Source organism: Anarrhichthys ocellatus, unplaced genomic scaffold, assembly GCF_004355925.1.
Source record: "Anarrhichthys ocellatus isolate YVR2014 unplaced genomic scaffold, GSC_Weel_1.0 scaffold108, whole genome shotgun sequence".
Lineage (NCBI taxonomy): Eukaryota > Metazoa > Chordata > Actinopteri > Perciformes > Anarhichadidae > Anarrhichthys > Anarrhichthys ocellatus.
In genome coordinates, this window is record NW_022280138.1 from 519,547 (window position 1) to 530,475 (window position 10,929).

Consider the following 10,929-nt stretch of genomic DNA (forward strand, 5'->3'; position numbering starts at 1 on the left):
GTTCTGTTGTTTGCTATGGATCGACTTCCAGTTTTGCCAAACGCCTCCATTTGTTGTTTCAGATTATTCCCAGTTTATAATCCAGTGGACAGTGTGAATCAGACATTAGGGCCCCGCTAAACTAAATTGTACGTGCAAAGTTGAAAAACTAAATAAATCATAGTAACAATAACACATTTTATTTATAGAGCGCTTTTGAGAATACTCAGACACTTTACATTAAAATCATCATGTAAAAAAGCTATACACTAAAATTGTAAAACACACAATATTGGTCACACATTAAAAGCAGTTCTGAAAAGGTGAGTTTTGATTTGTGATTTGAATATGGAAAGGGCAGTGCAGTCTCGGATGTGTTTCCGGACAGATGGAAAGGGCGTAGCAGGGGAGGTGTTCAGGTTGCTGTAGATGGTGTTCATTTTTGTTTGGAAAAATGAAAGGAAAGAGTTTCATTTGTTCACTGTGAAGGATGTGGAGGTGTTGTCCCTGGGTTTGAGAAGCTTGTTCATTGTGGAGAAGAGAGCCTTTGGGTTAGAGGAGCCAGAGTGTATGAGGTGTGAGTAGTAGGTGGACCGGGCTGAGATAAGAGCATCTTTGTATTGTTGAAGGTAGTCAGAGTGGGCTTGGAGATGGACTGTTAAACCTGTTTTCTTGCAGAGTCTTTCAAGCTGGCGCTTACAGGATTTCATATGGTGGAGTTCAGGAGTGTACCAGGGAGCTGAGTGTATGAATGAGACAGCTTTGGTTTTAATGGGAGCCAGCTGATCAAGACAGGAGGAGAGTGTGTTATTGTAGTAGTTTACAAGATCGGAGGGATTATCAGATAGCGGGGGAGGGGAGGCAGACATGGTACTGGCAAGAGAGGCTGAAAGAGTTGTGGGGGAGATATATTTGAGATTTCTGAAGGATATGTTGCGCTTAGCTTTTGGGATGGGGATAGGGATGTCCATGTCCATGGTGATAGCCAGGTGGTCAGAGATGTTGAGGTTGAGGCTGGAGAGTTGAGGTATTGTGAGACCAGTGGAGCAGATCAGATCCAGGATGTGACCTCTGCTGTGGGTGGGGAAGTAAATAAACTACATATTATTATACTGTATATGTGAATGATATGCATCATGACATGTCTCATTTGAAAGTGACAATTTTTTTGCCAATAACAATGCAACCAGAAAACGCCAATCAGCATCTTTTGACTATTTAAAATAATGAGCCTTTTGATTTAATCAGCTAATTGTAAGTTTCTTTATGGGAAGTAGTGTGATGTCATACAAACTAGTGGTGTACGGACCACCCCTCACAGTTCCTCACACATGTGAACAGCAGATTATTTGCATTATTTTTTTTACAGTTTAATCATCATAGTGTGAAATAAAGTTTTACTGCCGCTCATACTTTTTCAGGTAATACGTCTCTAAATATCTATGCAGAGTTGCAGTGAAAAGATATAAAGCAGTAGTGTGTTCATATGAACGGAGCAGGTTAAAAGCATTTGATGGTGAAAGTCATGGCGAGTGGAGGAAATTGAGAAGCCATTTAAGTCACACGTTTGGCTTCCCTGTAACTAATAACGACGGGATGAGGGTGGTGGACAAAACCATTACGGTATGTAGGCGTTGTTCAACGAGAAAGACACACGACAACAGCAATACATTGGGCATGTCCACACATATGAAGCGCCACCACCCTGGTCTGTCAGCGACGGGGGCCAAGGCACAACAACAACAACAACTTATCACTGCAGCATTTAAGAAACCGTTTGCAGCAGAATCAGAATCAGGCTAAAGCTATTACAACATCTATTGCGGTCTTTATTGCTGCAGACATGAGACCACACTGTAGAAAACAAAGGTTTTCAAAATATGGTTAAAGTGCTTGAGCCACGCTATGAAATCTCTTCAGTATGAAGATCGTTCTAGGCCTCTATGAGAAGGAAAAGACTGGTACAGCTCACTTCATCATGGTGGAGTGGGAGATTTAAAGTCCGGTGCTGCAGACACGCCCCCTCTGTGAGAGTCACACAGCCACAAATCTGCTGATACCCTTTCCCCAGCTAATGTAGATATATTCTCATCTTTATAAAAGTAAGTATCTTAAATATTGTGTTTTTCATGTAAGACTATAGCCCAAAGTTATTTGTTTTAAGTGTTCTTGAAGTTCTTTAATTAATAAATGGAAAAAAAAGCAAAGTTATATTTGTCCACGCCCCCTTTTCTTTGCTGATCTGAAAAATTATCCGATCCATGACTCAAAAACCACGGTACGATCCGAACCGTGAGGTTTGTGATCCGTTGCACCCCTAGTTGTCATACTGGTGCAACTGTGCAAAATGATGACTTTAAAGCAGGAGACCATAGTTAGCATCCAGTCTCCTACCAACCAGGGAGCTAATTTGGGACACGTACATCTCATTACACTCATTACATTATGAAACATGCTAAGATGAGTGACGTCTAATGGGTCCCCTCCATGTGTTTGTCCAGGCAGTCGGATGGATGAAGTGTCAGACGTGGAGTCGGAGCCTGACCTCCCCCTAAAGAGGAAACAGCGCAGGAGTCGGACCACGTTCACAGCGGAGCAGCTGGAGGAGCTGGAGAAGGCTTTCGAAAGAACTCACTATCCCGACATCTACACCAGGGAGGAGCTGGCCCAGAGGACCAAACTTACTGAGGCCAGGGTTCAGGTAATACACTAACATCCATCTATTAGAAGCAATTTACAAGAAAACTAAAAGGGCACTTGCCACTTGGAGTGCGCAGACAATGGTGCAGACAATGCTCCTCAGAAGGTCCCATTCCCCAAGTTGGGAAGTGGTATGGTGTGTGCATGAGCTTTAACTTGTAATGTGGAAACAATGTGGATGCTACACAGACAATGTGATGTATTTTATTGCTAAAACAACACGTTAGCTGTTTTTGAGTTGTTGTTTTGACCTGAGGGGGCGTTCAGGTGAATTTTCCAAGTTGGGAACTACATTGTCCGATTATTCCGAGATCTTTCAGTGGTACCAGGCTACTTTCACTCCAGACTGGTTTTCATTTTTATTTTTATTCTGCTTTCCTTTCTGCTCTCAGAAACATGCACACAACACAGTTCTTATCGAACTGTTTTGTTAACCTGTATAATAGGATTGATTTGATTGTTGTACAAGATGTCACATTATTGTGATACTTAATGAACCAAATTCCATATTTACCCACTGAGTTCAACTATCTTTTACACATACACACAGTATAATGCGAGAGACTCTGCCAGCTGTTCGCATCTCAGCTACAGAACCTGTCTTTGGTCTGGGTTTTGACAGCTCCCCAGTGTCCCAGTAGTGCTGGAGAAAATACTGTGGAGCTCTAACAACAGCTGTTAGGTGCTGGACAGTGGGGTGGGGGCTGCATTCCTCATCAATGTCTCACTCCCTGACATCTTGGCTGGAATCTGTTATTCCCACCACTTTCCCACCACCCCTCATGTAAAATGCACAGCAGATCACTGAAGGGTCTGGGCTGTCTCACGGAAGCTTTAATCCACAACAGCAACGTGGCTCAATCAAGACCCAGGAAAACTAAGAGTGACACAGTCGGTTCGATCCCCGGGCCGTTCGATCCCTGGTCCGCTAGTGGCATGTCGATGTGTCCTTGAGCAAAACACTTAGCCCCAAAATTGCTCCCGTAGCTGTGCCTACGGTGTGATAGAATCTGAATTGTAAGTCGCTTTGGATAAAAGCATCTGCTAAATGACTGTAATGTACTTGACAGACACTGGTCTTACTCAGTGGCGGGCCGTGCATTTTATACCTGGGCCTGCACTCGTAAAAATGAAGCTCAACACCTACAAATACACTCTGAGTGCAGATACATGAATACCCGTATGATGGGATGCAGCGGCATTAACGAACAATGCATATAGTCAAAATCAATTCAGCTAAAACACGCATTCCGCCACACACTCAAGAGCACGAGCCATTCAAATATTAGTCATATCAGAGGGAACAATATTACCCATATCATGAAAATGACACCATAGACAAATTAACAGAGTAGTAACTCCTCCTATCACTCCCTCCAGAAAACACACGACTCCATAGTTCTTGTTACTGACAGATTTATTTGTCTGTCAACACCGAGAGGGAAAATGAGTCCACTTGACAACACATGAATCTTCAAAGTAGATCACTTAAAAACTTAAACTTAACTTTAACACTTTAACTTTAACACTTTGCGCGGAGTATATAGACCGCTGCCGCTTCGCGCGTCTTCTTGTTGCTGTGCACCGGCTAAATATGTACCCAGCGCGACATAGGACGTAACAATAGTTCCTATCACATATAAAACCAAACGAAAATCCATATTCATAAAAACAAGTTGTACAAATAATAATATATAATATAAACAAGCATATTAAATAATGACATAAATAATATTTATGGCAGTTAAAGCTACTGCAGTTAACTTACCAGAGCTGCTATTCTCTATTTAAAGACAAAGTCCATCCTCCTTTCTTTGTTAACAAAGAGTTTAATCCCACGGTTGTTCAGTACATCGTGTGTTTTAGTTCCAGTAAGAAGTCCTTCTCAATTCATGGACGCCAGTGAAGACAGTCGAGCCTCCCCAGTTGTATTTTTTGAATACGTTTTTTGTTGATAAAATTATTACTCGCCCACTTCCGGCCACACTCCTACAAATACCTACCCACTCTAAGCCTCAGCTGGCTCGTGCTTTCTGCACTCGCAACCGGAACGCCATGCAGAGAAGACAAAAACAAAAAACCTTACCTCGCCTAAAACATGGACCTGCCGTCCATCAGGCCATCCAACGACGACGACCAGTTCGCCTCCCCAGAGGCCACCCGTACAGCCCAGGGAAGCACTCGACCTGCCGCCCACGAGATGCCGCCAACCGTAATCGAGAGGGTCCAGGCAGCCAAACCCGCCGATCTCCACCTCGCCGACCAGCTGCATCCACCCCCCAGAATCCGACATACGAAGATACAGACCCACGTCCGTCCTCCTATAACTCGCATCAAAAATGAATGATCTTTTAAAGTTCTGACACACTAATGAGAGACCGATCTCAGGGGACGACAGATGGAGGTGGCAGAGGGAGACCCGCCACCTCCAGACGTAGACAACGGAAATGTAAATCCAGCTCTCTCCTTCTTCGCTCGCTCCAGACCCAGCTCGGGAACGAGCCTCCGACGACTCCGGCTACCCGGCACACCGCGCTCAAAGACGCCGCCACCCCTCCGCACTCCAGCCAGGTCCCCCATTGAAGACGCACCAGCTGAGACCTCCAACTGGACCATAGTCCGTCTGCTAAGAGCATGGAAGCAACAAAGCAAACTGTGCCAACTCCTCACAACTTTCCTAAAGTCACGTCAGGCTAAAAAACACAAACGTACCTACTCCCAAAACACACCGGTGTAACACCACGCACCCCGACGCTCCGCCCTCCAACCCACAAAGGTCCGGGTTGCCAGGTTGCAGCGCATCACCTCTCATCCCCCTCCATTACCTCAGGCAAACTCAACTTTCCATAGCGGCAACGAGATGCCGACTCTCTCTTCCTCCCTTTACATTTCTACAGTATTCCATCCCACTTCCTGGCCGGATTCACCCATAAAATCCTTACTTGATTTGGCCGACCATCGACCAGCAGAACTCCATCGTCGATAACCCGTCTTCCCACGCCTACCAACTTTACACTCGCCAGCTCAAACGACCAGCGCACGGGCAGGCAACCTGCTCCCCAGGGGGACTTATTTTTGGGATCTGCAAGGCCCGGGAGCCGCAGTGGATCCTCAGCTAAGCCTCCCCCAAACCGCTACGGACTAAATCTCCATCTACCATTCCTCAACACTCCAAATAATCTACGAAGGTTTGCCCTCGGCCGAGGCGGGGTCCTAAACTAGTGAATTGTTGATAAAATTATTAGCAGAATTTCAGGAGCAGGACCACGCCTCAGCCACTCGCCCACTTCCGGCCACACTCCTACAAATACCAACCCACTCAAAGCCTCAGCTGGCTCGTGCTTTCTGCATCCCACCCTCCCTCCCTCTTGTTAAACCATTCCACCCAAGGTTATCTCACCCCATAGTCATCATCCTCCTATCCCACATGGAGACCAGTGGAGCCGCAGTGGATCCTCAGCTAAGCCTCCACCAATCCGCTACGGGCTAAATCTCCATCAATCATTCCTCCACAATCCAAATAATCGACGGTTTGCCCTCAGCCGAGGCGGGGTCCTAAGCTAGTGAAAATGCGTTTGAGGCTGAAAATGTCTGCTCGACAGAGGCAGCAGATATTGGGATTGTCACCGCCCAACATGTCAGGCTAGCCCACTGACCAATCACGTACTTGTTAAATTATAATACATGTAGTGTATTTAAGAAAAATTATTAAATTATAAAATAGCTATAACTTTGAGATTCTGTTTAGGCCAGCAGAGAAGGCCTTGAAGGCCCTGACGGCCCACCACTGGTCTTACTACATTCACTGATACAGGTTTCAGTATAACTTAATGTACAGTTAATGTACAATCCCAGCTCAAGGTCCATTTTGTCACTTTTTGTGGAGCTTTTGACTGTATCACATGGTCCTCATCCATGTTGACTGTCTTTTATTGCTTAGATGCATTAAGTTTAACTACCTCTAGTTCCGTGGCAACTGAGCAAACTCAGTCTGCTGAAGGCCGATTTTGTGGAAAGCTCCAGTGGAAGCAAGTAAGGGACCTTGAGCTGTAACCAGTTTTGTCAACTGCGGTTTCCTAAGTCAACAAATGAACAGTTTTATTGTATGCATGTATTGATGGACACCATTTTGCACATTTTTATGTACTGGTGATTCATAGAATTAATTTCCAGATGGATGACAAACGCATGAGCTTCAATGCTTCTTGGCATAGATTCTCCGGACGCCTCAACAAAACTCTCACACTGTGCGAGACAGGTTGAATAAAGTCTGAGTCAAACTGTACTATTTCAGTTTTGAAGCATGTCAGATGGTGTAATGACTGTAGCTCTTTGATGTAAATTTAAAAGAAAAAAATGATGCAAGCCGACACATGTCATCAACTTGCGTCATTCGTCTGCTCTGCTCTCATGTTTTGAAATATGTAACAAACAATAAACAAGCTTTGGTCACAGTGCCGGTGCTTCTATGCATCAGAAAGAGAGGAGAGTGTGTACCTGTTGTGGTCAGGGTTGATTTTGCCTAGTCACCAGTGTTTTCTGCACCATTTCATTTCGTATTGTGATTGATTGTTTTGTAAACTTGGATTGGAGCAGCAGTCTTATTGTGGGATTTTGATTCTAAATGTCAGACACTGTCACATTTTTGAAGCAAACTGTTAGGTCAACAAATCTCCAAAATACGTCAAAATGTTTTTTCAAAGTATTTCACCAGTGGAGGACTTGTTGGACCGTGTGACCACAGCCTCCCCTTTTCATTCCTTCAACCACCTTCTTGAAAAGGTTGACGTTGAGATATTTGCACATATCCAAAAACCTGTTTAGATCCAAGTCCTTTATAATGCTAACGTGGGTGTGTTACTCCTTCTTTTCTTTTGGGCGTGCATCTCTACTCCACACTGAAAAAAAAAAAAAGTGACATTTACTTGAAAAAGCTAGGTAACAATTTGCACTCAGAAATTCTGAGTAATTTTTACTCAGGAATTCTCAAGTTAAGTTTACTTACTAGTAAGAATTGTTTTTTATCCAAAATTTTCAAGTAACTTTTACTTGCAAATGTCTTCCTTAGACATAAAATGTACTTAGCCTTTGATAGTAATCTTTACTCAGGCTACCTTTGCATCTAATTACAAAACCCCAGTAAAACTCAATTAGGTGTTTCATGTATATTTAACTAGCTTTTCTTTACTTTTTCAATTGAGAAATATTAAGTAATATTTACACAATATATCTTTTATCTACTACTACTCTACACAACTGTTCAAATATGAATGTTGCATTTTTTTTAAACTGGGCTACTGTTAATTTAATAAAATTGTCTTAACATAAGGCTTCTACAAAACATCTTCTTTTAAACTACAGCAGCTTTACTTGTTAACTGGTGAAAGAGGTCACTGCTGACAGACACACACAAATACCAACATATATAATCTGGTTGGCATTGCCAGACAAAACATTTCTAAATCAGTGCTGCCAATAAGAAATTTAAGAACACAAACGTTTAGTCATTTAACAAACACTTTTAATTTGAAACGATGGGTATTGCTTGACAACACTTAGATACACAGATATAGCCCATGAGCAGAAGGCAAGCCTTTGCCACACTTTGACAGTCATCAAGAACCTCTTTTCCCTCTGACGACGAACACGATTGTCAGGAGTGAAGCCTTTCTGTGTTGCATTTCCATGGATGACAAGGATCTTCATGACATGTTGAGCATAGTCCTCTTCAATGACTTCTTTGAAATTCAAATTTACTAATGTTCACTTTTACATCTTCGAGTCTGATGTGTTCTCAAAAAATGATGATAGTGGGAGAAACAAACAAAAATACTGAATGTGTTCAAATGCGTCATTATGTATCTATTCTCAGTGTATATGAGCCCAACATAATTTTATATAATATTAGATATCTAAACTTTACCAGGCTGGGTGATTCCAGCATGGGTCTTTGTTCCTGCAACTCCGCCCTTTGTCCCAAGTATCTCCAGAAAGTTGGTAGTGCAATTGTCCAATTTCGACAAAAAGTTTCGCTCCAGATGAACTGTGGTTATTCTTCTGAACTCATTGATCTGAAACAAAAGACAATAAAAAACAACATGATCAAGATGAGGTACCTTGCTAAAACAATTAATGCAGTAGTCCTCCCAGTATAATGTACTATTGACAGCAACACAAACTATGACTTCAAATGTATATGTCAAGTTAATTAAACTATAACAGTACTAAGTTGATTTTACCTTGTGTCAACTGTTGATGTCAACTTGCTGAGAGTGAACGTCCTTTAATATTCTGTGAAATATATAAAGAAATTATGTTAAAACATGAACACACAACATTAAATCTGAATTTGGCTTAAATCTTCATATTGATAGTGGGCTTCACAAAACCGAAGTAATTCCCCCTCCCCCTCGTCGACGGAGTGCAGCTGGTCGAGCACCGTGTCCTCAGGCCAACAACTTTTCAAGGGAGAACCCTGTAAAATCGTGACCAAAACCACCAAAAACATGTCCACAAAATGTAGCGCTGTGTGTTGTGCTGTGTTGTGTCAGGTAGTGCATTCAATACAGTAGTTTAGTAGATATTACTTAGTGTGAATGATTAAAATGTACTTAATAATTACATAATTACAAACAAACACCAAGTAACACATTAAATAAAAGGTGATATTTTAAAGTAAAAGCACTGGAATGATAATTTCTTGTAAAATTTACAAAAATAATCGAGGTAATAATTACAGGGCCAAAAAGTATTTTTTTTCAGTGCAGCTTTACAAACTATTGAGTAGTTGGTTTGTGTTTAACACACAGAGCTGGTCGTAAACAGCAAAGAGGCTGCGTGTCGCAAAGTGCCGAAAAAAACTATTTTGAGACGCATATTCTGTGATGCGCTTTGGGAGGTGCTCCATTTGGAATTAGGCCTAATTCTGAATATCCAAATGGAATATGAGCCATATCAAAGTGAGCTATTGAGACCTGTATGGACGCATCTGCATTTAGTATGTTTCAACACTCATTTATTAATTTATTTATTCATGTGTTTCCTCTCATTTGTATTACAGAATATACGTTTTTACATTTGATAGACTCAGTTGGCAAATTATATATTTGTATATTTGCTATATATATCTGGCAGCTATGATACAAAAAAATTGTGTAAATTACTATTCAAGTAAACCACGAATGATTTTTAAATGATAAGTAAAAGATTGTAGTTTAAATGGACTGTACTTGTATAGCCCTTTTCTAGTGTTCCGATTTCTCAAAGCTCTTTAACACTACATGTCATCATTCACCCATTCATACACTGATGACAGACTATCATGCAAGGTGACACCTGCCCTTCAGGACTCTAACATTCATACACTGTAGGCTACAGGAGCAATTCTGGGTTAAGTGTCTTGCCCAAGGACACATCGACATGAACTAGGATCTGGGGATTGAACCGCCGATCTTTTGTTCGAAGGACGACCCTGCTCTACCACTGAGCCACGGTCGCCCAGTTTAAGGGGCATTTGTCGGTAATCTTTGGCATAACGTTATGCCAGTGTCACGTGAGGCAGCCGCCTCCTCTATAGCAGTGGTTCTCAACTGGTCTCACTGTGGGACCCACCATCACCCCTTAATAACAAGTCGCGACCCAAATTTTCAATTTCTCAAATGTATTTAATGAAAATATGGTGCAAATTGAACCTGAGCTGAAAATGTCCTCTGCAGTCGTAGTGAAGGGAGCTCTCTTGTGGAGAGAAATTGTTCCTGTCAGTCCCCGTCCCACACGTTTCACGTAAACGAGTAAAACTGCTTTGTTTGTTATGTCTGTAGATTCGTCCATTTGTAATGCAAAATGACCACTTGCCTAAATTCAAGCTGTGGTCTGTTGTTTGATGTCATCCGACATGTCTTCAATTCAATACTTATAGTGTCATTTGACAGAGGTATAGTTTTCAGTTTATCCGCTGCGGATTGATCCAACAAATGCCGCTTCAGTTTTGACGGCTTCATGCTTTCTTGTGCCAGAACCTCGCTGCACAAAATACACTGAGGTTTTTGCCCTCTTTTGTCCTCAATGTAAGAAAATCCATATCTCATGTAGTCGGTGTCGTACTTGCATTTCACCATGCTCAATTAGCATGAAAACAAACTGTGTGGGTGCTCTTCTATACCAGGGGTATTTAAGTAAATTTCCAAAAGGTCCAGATTGAGAAAATATCCTCGTGCAAAGGTCCAGAACATTACAATAATATCTAACTTG

At 42.1% G+C, this 10,929-nt stretch overlaps 1 protein-coding gene across 2 annotated transcripts in view; it reads left to right on the forward strand.

The window, feature by feature from the left end:
• Nucleotides 1–10,929, forward strand: part of LOC116399328 (paired box protein Pax-7-like) — an 87,873-nt gene that overhangs the window by 25,888 nt on the left and 51,056 nt on the right. For both annotated transcript variants that reach the window (XM_031876412.1, XM_031876413.1), the window contains exon 5: nt 2,481–2,680. In XM_031876412.1, coding sequence (XP_031732272.1) covers nt 2,481–2,680 — 200 coding nt within the window. The remainder of the gene's footprint in view (nt 1–2,480; nt 2,681–10,929) is intronic.